The sequence below is a fragment of the Poecilia formosa genome, unplaced genomic scaffold (genome assembly GCF_000485575.1).
Source record: "Poecilia formosa unplaced genomic scaffold, Poecilia_formosa-5.1.2 Scaffold886, whole genome shotgun sequence".
Lineage (NCBI taxonomy): Eukaryota > Metazoa > Chordata > Actinopteri > Cyprinodontiformes > Poeciliidae > Poecilia > Poecilia formosa.
In genome coordinates, this window is record NW_006800825.1 from 40,489 (window position 1) to 58,296 (window position 17,808).

At 39.6% G+C, this 17,808-nt stretch overlaps 1 protein-coding gene and 2 long non-coding RNA genes across 9 annotated transcripts in view; 1 reads left to right on the forward strand and 2 right to left on the reverse strand.

The window, feature by feature from the left end:
- Window positions 1–17,761, forward strand: part of LOC107834982 (uncharacterized) — a 21,946-nt gene extending 4,185 nt beyond the window's left edge. The window contains exons 2-3 of the long non-coding RNA XR_001660805.1: window positions 13,476–13,478; window positions 17,457–17,761. This is a non-coding gene — a long non-coding RNA (uncharacterized LOC107834982). The remainder of the gene's footprint in view (window positions 1–13,475; window positions 13,479–17,456) is intronic.
- Window positions 1–17,808, reverse strand: part of LOC103131970 (protein NLRC3-like) — a 39,629-nt gene that overhangs the window by 4,408 nt on the left and 17,413 nt on the right. For 5 of the 7 annotated variants that reach the window (XM_016667051.1, XM_016667052.1, XM_016667050.1 and 2 more), the window contains 4 exons: window positions 5,192–5,311; window positions 4,091–4,215; window positions 1,544–3,314; window positions 539–718 (listed from right to left, as the gene is read on the reverse strand). In XM_016667051.1, the coding sequence (XP_016522537.1) occupies window positions 539–718; window positions 1,544–3,314; window positions 4,091–4,215; window positions 5,192–5,311 (2,196 nt within the window). Of the gene's footprint in view, window positions 1–538; window positions 719–1,543; window positions 3,315–4,090; window positions 4,216–5,191; window positions 5,312–6,173; window positions 6,313–10,031; window positions 10,125–17,808 lie in introns of those variants that run through there. The other 2 variants (XM_007543714.2, XM_016667053.1) reach the window with 2 other exon arrangements.
- On the reverse strand, window positions 15,717–17,494 carry LOC107834983 (uncharacterized). The gene is made up of 2 exons (XR_001660806.1): window positions 17,407–17,494; window positions 15,717–16,140 (listed from the first exon to the last, which is right to left on the reverse strand). It is a non-coding gene; the product is annotated as an uncharacterized LOC107834983 (long non-coding RNA).

A 17,808-nucleotide genomic window follows, 5' to 3' on the forward strand; every position in this document is an offset into this window, starting at 1 on the left:
GAGGACGGTTCATCTCTGACCCGGCCCAACAGAACCAAAGCGACAGGACAAAGTGAGGAACCTGCTGCTGCTGCTTCAAACCTAACTGTTATTCAGTTCATCTAAATTTGCTTTTCTACAATCAGTCACTTCTTAGATGTTTCATTAATGATGATTTGAACTGGTCAGTGTTTGTGGCTCGACTGGAGGAAAACATTTCATTCTGGATGTAAAGATGAGAATCAGAAATAAAACAATCTGAATCTTTACAAACCAAACTGAAACATCTCAAGCATTAATTAACTTCATTTGAATTATTTTACTCATTTTGTTCATCAGTCAAAAACATTTTTAAAAACTGAAAAATAAAGTTCAATAATCTCAAAGTCTGAAATAAGGAAATGAGAAAATAATTCATTTATAAGGTTAAATGTTTTTGAGTTTTTATTCTGACATTCAAACAGGTTGTTTTAAAAGATAATATATTAGAATAAACTTAATTAAAATAATCAATAAAGTATCAATGAATGACTTTATGGGATAAATAGAGAAAACAAACCTCAGACTCTTCACTTTACTGACTGAACTCTCCAGGATCTCAAGCAGATTCTTCATATCAGAGTCTCCAGCTTCATATATGTAGATCTGATTTATTTCCAGTTCAGTCAGATCTGGGTTGGACTTCAGAGCTGAAGCCACAACTTCACATTCAGCCTCATAGAGCCAACAGCCACCAAGTCTGTGATGAGAGAAGAAATAAATTCAGTTCTAATGAAATCAATCTGGATCATAAACAGACTAAAATATGATAACAGTGATGTCATCATGATGTCATCATCTGATCTTCAGTTTACTGAGTTTGACCCGACAGACAGTCTGTGCAGTTCCTGACTAAAGTCCAGGTTCTGGTTCTGGTTCTGGTCCAGGCTTCATGTCCTCAGACCTTCAGCTCAGTCAGATGTTGAAGATCTTCTATCATCTGTGAAGGAAAGTTCAGTTTCTCTGCAGCATCAGAGCCTCAAAGGAGCTGCAGCAGCTGATGAAGAGGCTGACTGAGCTGAATGAAGGAAACTACTGGAGATGATGGAGAGGAGGAGGAACTGCTCACAGCTCTGACAAGTCACACTGACTTGGACTAGACCGTTTGGCTCCTTGAGATCTTCCACCAAGCAGGAAGTGAGTTATAAATGAAGTGAGCAGAGCAGGAAGTCCAGCCTGCTGTGGACCTCTGGCATCTCTGGGTTTGTTTAGCCCATATCTGCTGCTGCAGCATCAAGAATCCTCCTCATCATTAATAATAGTAGTATATTCTCTAGAAACATGGCTCCCAGCAGCAGATTATTAAATGCTGCCACAGAGGAAACTGGGAGCAGACCAGACACATGATGCTCCTAGTTGTGTCTCCGTTCATCTGTTGGATTTAACTTAATGGTTGAAATCATCCAGAGGATGAAGGAAGTAGTTAAAGGACAAAAACATCCAGAATCAACTTGAAGAAAGAAGAAGAATCAGGAGGACAATAGTGCTGAATCAGCATTCACACAATGAAAACATCTGGACTCACCGAGCCTTTCTGCAGTTCCTCACAGCTGGAACCAGTCTCTGTCGTCCTCCATGTGATGTGTTGTACTTCTCCAGGTCCAACTCATCCAGAACCTCTGACATCTGCAGTATGAAGGTCAGAGCTGAACAGTCAGTCACTGAGAGATCCTGCTGTGAATCCAGCAGCCGTTGGATCTCCTGATAAAATGAGAGGTCGTTCATCTCCACCAGACAGTAGAAGATGTTGATGCTTCTGTCAGCAGAGATTCTATCAGTGTTCATCCACTTCAGGTTGGTGATGATTCTCTGGATGGTTTCTGGACGGTTCTCTGTCCGACCCAGCAGATCTTCTAAGAGTCTCTGGTTGGACTCCACAGTGAGACCATGAAGGAACCGGACAAACAGGTCCAGGTGGCCATTTTTACTGTTGAGGGATTTCTTCATGACTTTCTTCATGAACTCATCTAGAGATATTTCAATGTCTTCTTCTCCCAGGAATGTCTTGATCACCTTTGACCTCCTACTGGTGAAGCAGTGGAGCAAGTAGACTGCAGCCAGACACTCCTGGATGCTCAGATGAACAAAGCAGTAGACTGATTTCTGGAAGATCACACTCTCTCTTTTGAAGATCTCTGTACAAACTCCTGAGTACACTGAGGCCTCTGTGACATCCAGACCACACTGCTCCAGGTCTTCTTGGTAGAACATGATGTTTCCTTTTTCCAGATGTTCAAACGCCAGCCTCCCCAGCTGCAGAAGAAGTTCCCTCTCAGCCTCCATCAGTTTCTGTGGGCTTGTCTCATGTCCTCCATGGTACTTGTTCTTCCTCTTTGTCTGGACCAGCAGGAAGTGTGAGTACATGTCAGTCATGGTCTTGGGCAGCTCTCCTCTCTGCTCTGAGGTCAACATGTTTTCCAGAACCGTAGCAGTGATCCAGCAGAAGACTGGGATTCCACACATGATGTGGAGAGTTTTTGATTTCTTGATGTGGGAGATGATTCTGCTGGACAGCTCTTCATCACTGAACCTCTTCCTGAAGTACTCCTCCTTCTGGGCGTCGGTGAAGCCTCGTACTTCTGTTACCCTGGAAACACATGAAGGAGGGATCTGATTGGCTGCTGCAGGTCTGGTAGTTATCCAGATGAGAGCAGAGGGAAGCAGATTCCCCTTGATGAGGTTTGTCAGCAGAACATCAACTGATGACTTCTGAGTGACGTCAGAAACCAGCTGACTGTTGTTGAAGTCCAGTGAAAGTCTGTTTTCATCCAGGCCATCAAAGATGAAGAGCAGTTTGCATTTAGCCAGCTGCTCTGCTGGAAGCTTCTGGAGTGTTGGATGGAAAACATGGAGCAGAGAGAGAAGACTGTGCTGCTCATCTCTGATCAAGTTCAGCTCCCTGAATGAAAGCAGAACCACCACACTGACATCTTGGTTCTCCAGGCCCTCGGCCCAGTCCAGAGTGAACTTCTGCACTGAGAAGGTTTTTCCAACACCAGCAACGCCGTTGGTCAGAACCACTCTAATGGCTCCATGTTGGTCAGGGAAGGTTTTAAAGATGTCATGGCACCTGATTGGAGAGTCATGGAGGTTCTGGATCTTGGAAGCTCTCTCCAGCTGCTTCACCTCATGCTGGTTGTTAACATCTTCACTCTGTCCGTCTGTGATGAAGAGATCAGTGTAGATCCTGTTGAGGAGGGTTCTACTTCCTCTTTCATCACTTCCTTCAGTCACACATGCACATCTCCTCCACAGACTGATCTTATATTCCTCAAGAACCTCATGCAGACCAACATCTGTTGAAACACAGAAGAAAAGAAAGCTGAAGTAAAAAACATGACTTAGTGGTAAAGTTGGAACAAAACTACCTGGAACATTAAATGCATCCCTTTAGTCATTTTCCAAATTGGACCCTGAAATCTGAAGACAACGTCTGCTTCATTTGGGTTTTCCAGGTCCAATTTTCCAGCAGAACCTTAATGGCCTGGTGTAATGACCAATAAAAATAGAACAAGAATCTTTTTCAGCAAAGGTGGATTAAAAATACGAGCAACTGGGAAATTTGGTAACCCATAACTTTTGCCACCTCTCTCTCATTTCTTGCTTTATTTTACCCTTTAATTATGTTATGCTAAACTTAACATTCACATCAACTAATACCTGATTGGTGCTCTCCTACTTTTTTAAACCAAAATAAAATGACATGACAATGCTGGCTCTTGCTGATTTTTTAAATGTTTTTTCCTGAACTGTATTGATCTATTTATTGTCTATTTTTCATTTGTTATATAATTTTTTATGGCCATATGGCCAAATTAAACCTGAAATCAGTTTCAGGTTTAATTTGAACCTGATTTTTCTGATCAGGTTCAAATTAAATGAGGATTATATTAACCAGAGTTACCAACACATATATTCCATTTACACCAGCTGGAAAAACTCAGATTTAGTTGAAATAGTTTTTCACAAAAATACTTTTAAAACCTAGAATTTTTAAATCTCAATTAAAGACGTGGATCTGGTTCAACACAGATGATAAGAGGAAGCTCTGATTGGAGATGTTCAGTCCCACCTGGAGCACAGCTGCTCCTCTTCCTCCAACCATCCATCTGTCGTCTATCACTTCTTATCTCTGCAGGGTCATGGAGGGACTGGTGCTGATGTTCAGCAGGAATCAGGTGAGAGTTGGGGTTCACCCTGGACAAGCAAAGACATTTCTTCATCACTGAAATATTTCACTAACAGGCTGGAGCTGAAGATGTTCATGAAGGTCCACCACAAACTAGGACCAGAAACTGGGTCCGAACAGAACCTCAACATTGATCATCTCTGGTTTGAAGTTCTTCATTGTAATCTGGTATCATGACTGATGTTCATTTTGTCCATTTGAAATCTGTTCTGAGACAATAATCAGTTTTCTGTCTGAGCCAGAGTAGAAAACTGACCTCACTTCAATAATTATCTATATTTACTGCAGTCCACGCAGTTCAAGATAACCACTGTGTGTTCAGTGATTTTGTGATAACCAATCATTTCCTGATACATTGATCAGCTCTGATAAATCTAAAGCTGCTCTTTGTTTCTGAGTTTCTTGGTACATCAGTTTTCTTTGATTGTTCCAATTTATGGTGGATGGTTGATGTGGATCAAACACACATTTATTAGGTGAATTCAGCCTCACAGTCAGTCTGGGACACAATTATGTTTTTAGGATTTAATATATGAGCCTTTTAGGAGATTATTTCACTTCTTATGAGCAAAATATCAGAGTTTTATCAGACATTAGACTCCAGTCTGACCTTTGACCTTCTGTCTGTAGCTGGTTAATGTTAGTGAAATGAGCGCTGTGATTGGCTGAATGTAATGGTGGAACAGGAAGTGCTTGTGCTTCTATCAATGTCCCATCATCATTGTTATTGTTCCCACTCCCACAGACACCAGACCTCTGTGGAACCTGGAAGCTGCTGCAGCTTCAGAAACACAAAGGAAAATATTTAGGTTTTCCTCCACAGCTGGTTCTGGTCTCTCAAAGCCCAGTTTAGGTCACTATTAAACTAAAATGGTTTAAAGGATATTCTTTGTCCTCCTGCATCAGTTTTTAATCAGAAATCAAAGTAAAACCATATTTGGCTTCTGCAGAGACACATCTACCAGTTAGGAACTGGTTTCTTACTCTGGTTCTGATGGTCCAGGTTCAGTACTGAAGTCTGGATTATATCCTTTGGACCGGTCACTCCTCATGGAGGGACAGCTGGATCCTGGAGGTTCTGCTCTCCCTCTATGGTTCTGACCTCTGAAACACAGACATGTTGTTATTCAGATCAATCAGTGAGAAACTCTGAACACAAACTGCTGCAGGTTTAAAACTCCAGAGTGAAACATTCAGACTGATCTGTTGGATCAAACTGAACATTTTCTCCAGAACTGGTTCTACTGGTCTGGGTCACATGGATCACAGCAGAACCTGCAGGACAACAGGTTCATGTCCCAGTTTGATGGAGCTGATCAGATCATATTTCTATGAATTATTCCACAAAGTTCTTCTATAGTGTCCGGTACTAGAACTACAAAGCCCACAATGCACTGCACAGCGCCACATTGCTGCCATCTAGTGGTGGAAGGGGGAGAACAGAAGATCTGGTCCCTGATATCAGAACTAAAGCTTTTCATCTGGTCTGAGAAGCCGATGTGGGTCATTAAAGACCAGAACCCAAGAACCAAGCAGGAAGCAGAACCAGGAGACCAACCCAGTCCTCTAGAGCTGCTCTGACCTTTGACCTTTCTGTTTGGAGCTGCTTAGGCTCAGTGGGCATGGCCAGGTCATCAACCTACCTGGGTCAACTGAACCCAGTGTTCCCAATATTTAAACTGGTCGCAGTGTTACCAGGATATAATCTCTGAATCATTGCTCTTCACATTCTTTTTTGTTTTTAATGCAACATTTTCATCCATCATTTATTTACTTGGCTCTTCTTTCAAACTCTATTCATTTACTGACCAACAGCCTACATTTCTATTCAGCTTTAACGTAAGGTAAAAAAAAAATTAATAGATCAAATCACATTTTTAGTTTTAATTTGAAGCTCAACCAGTTAATAACAGTTATATTATATCTCTATAGATTCACACGAATGAGTTAGAAAGTGGTTTCTTACTTTGTTTCTGATGGTCCAGGTTCATTACTGAGGTATGGAGGATTTCCTTTAGACCGGTCACTCCTCATAGAGGGACAGACGGATCCTGCAGGTTCTGCTCTGTCCTGCTTTAGATCCTGATCTTCCATCTTCTGGACTTCTGGAGAGAGAAACCAGCACAACCTCTGATATTTCTGGGAACTAAACAACTCTTAAAGTCAGATGAGTTTTGTCTTAATAAATCTGGAATTTTGACATAAAACGTTTTGGTCTTTCAATCAGCAACAAAAAACTTCTGCCAAAAACAAAACAAGAAAACATGAACCAGCAGAAAACACCTTGTACTTCACTGGTTCCAGACTGACTAAAGAACAGGGATTTCTCTGTGTCAACAGGTTATTTCTCATTGGAAAGGTCAGAAACCACCTGTGGGGTACCACAACGTTCAATCCTGAGGCCCCTCCCATCATTAATAACTTCCTGCTTGGTCAGTTTTTTAACAAAATAATCAGATTACTTACCAAGACTAAATGACACACAGCTCTACATTATGATGTCACCAGGTGACTCTGAACCATCCAAGCACTGAACACATCCTTAGAATAGATAAATATCTGGATGTACCAAAACTTTCTCCAGCTGAACAGAAACAAACCAGAAGTTATGTTTGAACCTACAGAGGAACGATCTAGAGTCAATGCACACCTTCAGTTATTACAGCTGGAAACTAGAGATACCAAGAGTTTCTGACCTTCAGTCACATAAAGCCAGTTACAAGGTATGAATTCTATCATCTGAAGAACATTTCCAGAATTAAAGACTAATGTCCCAGCAAGATCTAGAGAAACTCATCCATGCATTGTTGCATTGGTTACTGCAACAGGTCTGCCTAAAAAATAAAAAAAATCAATCAGAATGCTGCTGCTGGTGTTCTGACTAAAACCAGAAAGATAGAGCACATCACCCAGTTCTAAAGTCTTTCCACTGAGAGAATAGTGTTTAAAATACTGTTGTTAGTTTATAAATTACTGAACGACTTAGCAGGAAACGCACCTGAGATAAAAACAGCAACTCAACTAAATTATGTGGAGAATAATACAAGTTCAATGCATCTTAACCCCATACAAGAGAAATAAATAATTAATATTGTGAATAAAAGTAAAAGTAAAGCATCCACTGACTGTGATGATCAAGACATGTAAACAATTAAATTGGTAATTAAGGGTAACTCTAAACCATTAACTTACATTTGTAATTTATCATTCCAAACGGGACAAAAAGAAAATGGCAAAGATCATACCAATGTATAAAACTGGCAATAATCACCTCTTCACAAATTACAAGCCTCTCTCTCTTTTCCCTCAGTCCTCTAAAATGCTAGAAAAACTTTTTAAGAGACTAGAAAAATTCATTGACAAACATACACTACTCAACAGTAGTCAATATGGATTCAGAGCAAATCGGTCAACATCACCAGCCGTAACTGACTAGAATGAATTACCAATGCAGCTGATAGTAAGAAATTAGCTGTAGGGGTTTTCATACATCTAAAGAAAGCCTTCGACTCAATAAATCATCATATTTTAATTAAAAAATTAGAACCCTATGGAATTCTGGGAGTAGTTTTGAACTGGATGAGGAGCAGAAAATTTGTGAAAATGGGAGATATTGAATCCGATTGTCTGGAGATTGTGTGTGGGGTACCGGGACCCCACGTACTGGCAACAGTTTTACTTAATTTGTATATAAACAACATAAACAAAGTGTCTAATGTATTAAAATTTGTGTTATTTGCTGACGACACAAATATTCTAGTCTCTGGTGAAAACTTGCAACACCTTCTTTCCATAGTCTCTTCAGAAATAAGTAGATTAAAGAAATGGTTTGACAATAATAAATTATCACTAAATTTGGACAAGACTAAAATCATGGTTTTTGGAAACTGTTACAATCTGGTGGAATTTAAAATTGCTCAAATTATGTTTAAGGCATCTAATAAACTGCTGCCTGACCACATACAGAACATGTTTTCTGAAAGAGAAGGGGGATATAACTTAAGGCGTTACTCAAACTTAAGGATTTGCAGTTTACAAACAACAAGAAAGAGCTTTTGTATTTCAATTCATGGGGTAAAGTTATGATGTATGCACAGGCTAATATTCTGATCAGAAAGTTTGGTATGTGTTCATCCTCTGTGAAGGTAGCTCTTTTTAAAGTTTTTTGCACTTCATTTTACACAGCCCATCTATGGCGAAGATATAAAAAAAGTAGCCTGCACAAACTTTATGTGGCATACAATGATGGCCTGAGGCTCCTACTCAAAGTGCCTAGATGGAGCAGTGCTAGCCACATGTTTGCACATAACGCTGTTCCCACATGTGCAGCTGCGCTCAGGAATCTCATGTATAAATGTATGTGTAGATTATCCGTGTCATACAATAATATAATAGCAATTTTAGTAAACCCTGTTTTTAGTACAGTGAGATTTTTCTCAAGATTGTGGAAACATTGGCGTCATCATTTATTTGTGGCTCAGTGACTATGTCATGTTTCTTTTTGTTTTCTTTTTCTTTTGTTTTACTATGGACCTCTTTTGTGTCTGAAATAAAGATTGATTGATTGATTGATTGATTGATTGATTGATTATGGAACAAGATAAACGAGGAGTTAAAACAAAGTCAAAATTTAATACAATTTAAAAGGAAATATCAGGAGGTCATTTTCACAAGATATAGAAATATGGATGAGAATTGGCACTAATGTGTATATGTAAATAAAATATGTCTTTTGCATTCCTTGTTCTTGTGCATGATTTTATACTACCATCATGTCCGAAATAAATAAATAAGATCTGCTGTTGTATCAACCTTCCAGGCCTCTCAGGTCTTCTAGTTCTGGTTCTACTCTGCATCCCCAGAACCAAACATAGAGAAGCAGCATTCAGTTTCTATGAACCACAAATCTAGAACAAACTTCAAGAAAACTACAAAACAGCTGAAACACTGAGTGCCTTTAATCTCGACTAAAAATCCACCTGTTTAAGCTGCTTTTGAAACATAACTAGAAAATAAATCAACTGTTCTGAATAATCTTTTTATAACTTTCCTTTATTTTTCCACCATAAAAAATTTCCCATATTTTTCCACTGAGGGAAAAGTGATTTTCCCCTCAGTGTTTATTCAAGGGTGTAAATCCCATCTCATTATTGGGGGGGACAATAAACAGGAAGATTCAGCCTAATTCTTATTAATATGTTTCTTCCTATTGAGCAGTGAAAGTAAATAAAAGGTGTTACATGTCTTTTGCTTAAAGTATTTACTTACTGGAGGGTTTTTATTTGTGCTGCAGAACCAGCTGCACTTCAGCAGGTCCATTAAAACCTTCAGTTTGTATCTGAGAGGCTGAAGATGCTGCAACATTCTGACCGCATTTCCTTAAAGCTGAAAACAACTTGATAAAAATTATTTTAAGATGTCAAAGCAGGAGCAAAAGGTTCCCAAGAGACATTTCACTGTTGCTGCATCGTTTCTGCCAGCAGGTCTGATTAGAAACTTGGCTTTTTCTAATAGCAGCAACAATAAGATACAAAAGAAGCCTGATTATGTTGTTTTACAACCGAAACCTCCACAGCAACTTATGTTTTAACAAATATCAGAGTAACTGTGGTCACAACAGAACCAGAAACAATCATTAGAAACACATTTATTGCTGCTGACACCAAACGCTGTAAACAGCTGCAGGGACAGGAAGTTACTCTGGAACAAAAATCTGTCAGAGAATCAAACAGGTCAGAGAATCAAACAGTTCTGACTCTTTTTCTCTTCAGAAAGAGAAAAACTCACTGAGCTGCAGTGAAGTTTCAGTAAAAAGTGATTTTACCTTCAGTTCTGAGAGACTTGATTTAATTCACTCGTTCTTAAGAGCTTCTTTTCTCTTCCTGCTACCTGCGAAACATGAGCCCCTCCCTTCCTCACTTACGGGAAGTCACCTGAGTTTCTCTACCAGCCATGATGCGTTCAAGGACATTCAGTAACATTCTGGACATATTTAGCTTCATATCACCCTGTTTATCCACAGGGTGATATTTTCTAGAGTGTTAATTAAATATCTGTGACGTGTTCTAGACACATTAAACAAAACTCCACCAATACCAGCTGCATGCTGAGGCTAACTGGGAGCTCTGGGCTCAACCGGAGCAGCAGGTGATCCAGAAGCTCTGCAGAAACTCTGGTTGGGACCAGAACATCTGGTTTCTATAGCAACCTGGCTTAAAGTTATTGCTGAACAAGTTTGATGATGAAAACTGTACCAGTTCCATAGTTTTTATTGTCCTGCTTGACAGGAATCAAACTGTCTAAAGCAGGGGCGCTCAACTCCAGTCCTCGAGAGCTACCGTCCTGCAACTTTTAGATGTGTCTCTGCTCAAACACACCTGGATCAAATAAACTGCTCATTTCCAGCCTATTGCAGAGAGGAATGAATGCTGGTGAGGGAATTCAGACATTTTGGAGGAGAGGTGAATCTAAAAGTCACAGGATGGTAGCCCTCGAGGGCTGGAGTTGGTGACCCCTGTTTTAGTTGTATCATTTGATCCCAGCAGACTGGAATCAAACGGCTGAATTCCTTCATCAGCAGTCATTCAGTTCTGAAAAGGCCTGGTAACGAGCCATTCATTTGATTGGCTCGTTGCAGGCCCTGTTGCAGCAGGGAGCCATCTGAAATTTGCAGGATGGTAGCTCCTGAGGACTGGACTTGAGCACCCTGGTCTAAAGAGATTTAAAACTCTATAAATATAAAGCAAAAAAAACTTTACTACAGGAAAACAGAGAAGGAGAAACAATTTTATAGAAAAATGAATCTAAAAAAACAATTATCTGGAGCTGAAATTAAATGTTTGTTAGAAAGTGTGGAGCAGGTTTATGGAAATGAAACCTGAACTAAATTACATCAATTTAAAATAAATCTAAAACTCAATACATTTAAACCATATGTTGTCTCATAGCATGCACACCTAAATATAACAGAATAAATTATTTTAGCCTAATTTAGGACAGGAACAGAAAAGTTTTACTTCTTTCTGCTCCTTGTGGGCAACTTTTCTTCTTTGTTGATTAATTTATAGTTTTTTTAATCTCAAAGAAGTGAAGTGAAATGAATGTCTGATTTGATGATGTCACCATCCTGAGCCCTCAGGTTTGAACTGGAGCTTCATGGAGAGATGATGAGTCTGGATGGAAATCTGCTGGTTCTGGTTCTGTTCCTGGATTCTTGGAGTATCCTCATTCCTTAATTCTCCAGGATTTTGATCCAAAGTGTCTTTCTTAGCCATTCAGGTTTGAATCCGTTAGAAAATCCATCATGTCGCTTCTTAAAGCAGATTAATTATTTACTGATAAAAGTCTCTGAAGACAAGATAAACATTTAATAACCTCCTGGATCAGAAACAGGACTGATTTTAACCCAATGGGTGAAGACCTACTGGTCCCAGTTTGACTCTGCAGCTGTAAAACTGGAGCTTCTTCCTGTCAGAGGTGAGTAGTAACTACTTAGTTACTTGAGTTACTTTTTGAAAATAGTATTTCAGAAGTATTTCTATGACGCTGTAAGTAGTTTTGTACTTTTGAGTACTTTTATTTTGAAGTATCTCTGATGTTGAAGCAGTGCGACCCACCTAGATCTACCCACCTCTGCTTTCTGCCCTCGGACCTCCATTTCATTTCTCCAGTCTGAAAACAACCAGGAGCCTGACTGAGCTCAGAGATACAGAAGCAGGACCAACTGGTCGGTCCAGATTCCAGCGACAGAACAAATGTTTACCTGTTGCTCTAAAGGGGCGGGGCTTAAACGACTGGTTCTGAGCTGTAGACATGAATCATGATCAGAGACCCACTGGTGTCCCAGTCTGTTTACCGGGAGACTCTGGCGTGAGGCCACGCCTCTCACTGCAGGAACGCTCTAATGATGCCTCTTTTGATGTCATCAGAGGCTCGAAATAACTGAACAGAAATACGGAGCAGAACGTGTTGCTCTGCAGGAGGCAAACTAGAATTTATTCAGACAGCTGAGCCAGAATCTACAATTTCATCCTGGAAACCAGTTTTTAATGATTCTCATCAATTCTTCCTCTAAAACCAAGATGTGAGTCTCTGAGTTAGGCGTTCTGAGATCAGGAGGAAGAACAGCAGAACCAGTCAAGGTACTGACTGGTTCTGCTCAGCAACAGGAAACTGCAGTTTTAAGAGAGTTTTTAGAAATCTGCTATCAGAGTTTGTTGGTTCTGAACAGCAGGAAACCAGGACCCGACCAGAACCACAGCTCTATGAAGCCAGCAGCTTGGTTCTGAAGGAGAACCAGGCCAAGTTCTGGTTCTGGTTCCTCCACAGAGAGAAAACCCAGAGAGAGGAAAACAAGAAGAAGTGAAAACTCACCTGTTCCAGACTCTGCTCTGCTGCTAAATGGAGTCTAACCGGTTCCTCCTGATCTGATACCCGACAAAAAAAGTCAGGTGACACGTTAGTGAAGCAGATCTGAAGCTGAGCAGCAGAAACCCAGAAGAACTGGAAGCATCAACAGGAGATGAACTGGACCTCCAAGATCACTGATTCTGCAGCTGAGGAAGAGGAGGACGATGAAGGTGTGGCTGAAGATCCCAGTCGTCCTCCAACTTCCTGTTTATCATCCCATGAAAGCAGGAAACCTGCAGAAAATCAGCTTAAGAACCATGAAGAGCTGGAGATGTTCTGTGTCCTCTAGTGGCTGATTGGACTCCTGCAATGGGAGAACTGGACCTTGATGCTGCTGCAGCTCAGCGGCTGGTTTCTCTTTGAATGGACCAATCAGAACCAAGCAGGAAGTGGATTCTGCTCTGAGACGCTTGATGTGAAACCATCAGAATGTCTCCTCAGTGAGACGCTGTCCTCTTGCTGTCTGGCGTGTCTTTTTCTCCATGTCTCCTTGGTTCCTGCTTTAACTGGGCCTCTGATAGTCCACTTCACAGACTCCAGCAGGAAAACAGAACCAGAATCAAAACCCTGAAAAAACCTGAATAAAAACAACTTGTCATTTTAAAGTGCAGAACAAGTCAAAGTCCCTTCAGTTTTTGTTACAGTCAGTGTTAGCTCACAGGTCCTTCTAAAGTTTAAAACTATTCAGAGCTGAAGTGGCTCTAATAAAGGAGAAGGTTACTATTGATCGATTATTGATGCCATTGGTTCCTCCATCTTATTCTTCGTAGGGTCTCTCCAAACGAAGCAGTTTCAGGTTCAACATCTGGATCCAGGATGAGGAAATGGAGGAAGTGATGGTGTTGGATGTTCAGGTCAGCCTGTGATTAAATGTGAGTGAATCCTCAGAGATGTTCAGGATCCAATTTCCAGGCAGATTGTGTTTCTTAACGTTACAGGTTCTGCTGCAGCTGGCAGAGTTTCAATCAGTAAAACTGACTTTGTTCCTTGGGGCAAATTAAACTTTAGAACAACTAAACTGAATTAATCTATTTTAGAGTTTTGATCAGCTGCTGAGAAAATGTGTAGACTTAAAAGTGAAAGAGATTTACAAGTGAAATATTTATTTCCATAATTTAACAAAAAATAGCAGAAAACCTGGGAACCAAAGCATGACACAATATATTTTGCTTTATGCCAAATTGTTTACAATGTGTTGACATTTATTTACAACTACATACTTACACATATGTACAACATGTAAACTTCGAGAAAACATAAAAAACTATAAGCAGTTTTTAGAGGAAAGTTTTAACACTGACATTAAAACTTAACCTTTGAAATCAAACCAGATATTTGTTCACTAAAATATTTCTTCATTACTTCTTTAACAATAAAACTTAATAAATGTCTTGGGTTTTTTGTGTGTTTTCATTAAACCTTTTTATCAGTGTTTTCAGAGTCAAAGCGTCATTTCTTAAAGAAACTCAACATCTGTTTTATTATAAATACATTTTCTTTCTAGTTTGCTTTTTTAAAACACTTGTATAAAATATAAATAACAGTGATATCTAACATATTATTCTTCAACTGTCTGGTTGTGGATTCTCAGTCAGAGGTTGGAGGAAAAAATAAAAAATATCAGTGACACTTCAGAAAAACAACACAGATCAAATCCAGGTCTCCTGGGTAAAATTCAAAGGTGGGAACAAGGGGAATAATTCTTCTTTTTTCCTTTAGTGTTCCTGGGAATGTGGTTCGATTTCCTACCACCAGGTGGCATGTGGGTCGGTCGCCATCTCAGTGGTCAGTGGTCAGGTGAAACAAAAATCTGACCTACAGGGCCAGAGAACAAACATTAAGTCCATTAAAAAATATATATATATATATATATATATATATAATTAAACAAAAGTGCACTTCAAAATTCTAGTTCAAATTTGTCAAGTAGAGTAATTGGCAACAGATCAAACCAATCATACAAGCTTGATTGATTGATTAATGCAGCTAAAAACAAAAATTATCATTGGTACCAGACTTCACTGCTGCATGAGCATGAAATAAAATAAAACCATCATAAAAATGGTTAAATCTAAAATTGGGAAAAATGCATTTAAATATTAAAGGTATTGCCTTTAATTCTAGACATATCCTAACCTGCTCTAGGAATCATAATTAAATCATCTTTTATCTACATGAGTAAAAGCAAAATTATTTATTTTGTCTCTTAAACCAGGTAATAATCAGGGTCAGATGCAGATTTTGCAGTGTTATTTTTGTACCTTCAGTCGATGTGATGAGTGACTTACATATCTGCCTTCTTTGATTGCCAGTCAGGAGTTCGCAGATAAGACACAAAATCTTCCTTGTTGATGTGGCAGAATCACATATTTCAGTACTGAACTTAAGCTGTTCGTTATAAATAGGAAAAATGGAAATGTAAGAATTAGAAAGGAGCTGAAGCACTGGTAGTTGTCCAGCTAGACCTCAAAAAACATAAAATATCACAAAGTATTTTTGTCTAGTTTCTAATATAAATATCTTGGTACACTTAAAATAAGACAAAAATAAATTACAAGTAATTTTTCAGCAAGATATACGAGCTTCTTTTATGTCAATAATTCCTTAATGGCAGATTATTTCACTTTATAGCACATTTTCCCCATGTTGAGTGAAATAATCTGCCAATGGAATAAGTACATTATTTCATTGCAAAATTGAATAAATATTATATTTTATAATGTAGAACTCAAGAAAAAAAAATGTTTTTTGAGTTTTGAAAATGCACATTTTTCTAAGAACAAGCCAGTTGTTTCCTGTTGAACTGAGAGATCAAGTAGATCTGAGATCAGATCTGCTGCTGCCTCAGTTTGATGAATGAGGACCACTGTCTCTACACATGTATATATAGCTTTATCCTTCTTTAAAATAGTTTTTATGCTAAAACTGTATTAGGGATAAACTGACTTGTTCTTAGAAAAATTTACATTTTCACAACATAATAAACTATTCCTTCAGTCCTGACTCTTATGGGGAGGGAAGAGTGCCAAATGACAATAAACAACTTATAAAATAATTATTTAAATGTGTCATGAATTTAGTAAAAACAAGTACAAGGAAGCTTTCTGAAATATGCTTTTATTTATTTTTAATTAATTTATGCAAATATAAGTGAACAGATCTTAATTAAATGTTCGGTTTGGACATAATTTCATTGCAAATCATGAACTTCATGTCGTTCTGATGTTTGTGAACTAACTGAACTTCATTTCCTGGTCAGGATCCAGAGCTGTCTGGATCATCACCAACTACAGACTTTATTTTCAGCCAATAAAGTCAGATCCTTTATTTTTTTCCAAACAATATCAGACACTAAATGACAGACAAGAGAAAATAAACAGGAGGAAAATCTTGGAGGTCAGAGGTCATCATCATGATTTAGACTCATAACGATAAGTCTAAATTTAGACTCAAACTGTTGCAGCTTCAACCTCTGAGGATCAGCAGGACACAGAGACCCTTCTCTACTTTACAGAGATCAGAACCTGCAGAGAGAAGAAGGATGGAGAGATCAGATCAGTGAGTGTTTCCAGCCTCTCCAGCAGCAGTCAGTGACGCAGCACATCCAGTAGATGGTTTCCAGGCTGCAGTCAGACTGATCTCAGAGCTGTGACCAAGATGAACCTGATCAGTTGTTTCCTGTTGAACTGAGAGAACAAGCAGATCTGAGATCAGATCTGCTGCTGCCACAGTTTGATGAATGAGGACCACTGTCTCTAGACATGTTGGACGGCTGGACGTCCTGGAGACATGGACACAGCAACAACACTCATCTTCACACCAACACAAACACAGGAACACAGCAAGCTGCTGCTCCTCTGATTGGCTGATTGCTGTCTCTGTGTCCAATCAGGAAACCTGAACCATTCTCCTCCCACTGAGAAGCTGCAGCTTTACTGGGAACACTGGAGCTTTGCTTTGATGCTAACTGGGTTTAGTTCAATATGCTGACAGCAGCTGGACTCACTACAAACATTTACTGTATTTTCCGCACTATAAAGAGCACCTAAAAACCTTCAATTTCCTCAAAAGCCGACAGTGCGCCTTATAATCTGGTGTGCCTTATATATGGACCAATATTGAGCCACAACAGGTCTAGCAACTACGTAAGCAGCCGCTGACTTCATTTTCACCCGTAGAAGAAGAAGCAAGCGGTGCATGCTGAGATGGTTGTCAGAACGTTGGTTTGTTAATAAAGTTTGACTGACCTATCTACCTACCGACCGTCTATAATCAGGTCGTCTGGAGGTCATTTAGCACCACGTTCTCCACGAACATGCTGTGAGCGAACGGAGAAGGGTGACCATCGTCTGGCCACGCCCCGGCCCAGTCCCAGAAAGCTCTCCTCACCGAACGGAATCGTACTGTTTTGTTGACATTCTTTATGTCAACAAAGTGGCTTTAGACATTCATCCGGGGTGTTTCAACTAGAGTTACCAAGGGACCAGCCCCTATACATTTAAAGCCGGGGGATGCGGGGGAAGAGAGACAGAGACGCACGATATCACAACACCAACACCGTGAGTGAAATAATGACTGGGGCAGCCTACTATATAAAGTACTCGGGGACCATTTCTTTATTATTACACATCCATATATATGGAACAAATTGCGTCCCGTATAGGTTCAAAACGTGACTGGTGGCAACCCTAATTGTAACGTCTATTCTATGCGCCTTATAAATGAAAAAAGTTTTAAAATAGGCCATTCAATTAAGGTGCGCCTTATAGTGTGGAAAATACGGTACTTACTTTAGAGTCTTTACAAAATCCTTCAGCTGCTGAACATCTGGATCATCCAGGTTGTTTCCTTTAAGGTCCAGTTCTGTCAGATGGAGGCTGCTGGACTTCAGAGCTGAGGCCAGATAATCACAGCTGATCTTTGACAAACTGCAGCTCTGCAACCTGAATAAAGAATAAAAGATGAGCTGAAGCCAACAGGATGCAGGTGAACCAGTCCAACAGAACCAGTTAGAGATTCTCATGAATATTAAAGCCAACAAGCTGCTGCTTCAATAAAGACCTGCTGACTTCAGAACCAGAACCAGAACCTGGTACTGGGTCATGTTGTGTTGGAGGATTTTAGTCAGTAAAATCATTCCAGGTTCTGATCAGTTCAGTCAGTAAAGTTCCTTCACTTTACTGACTGAACTG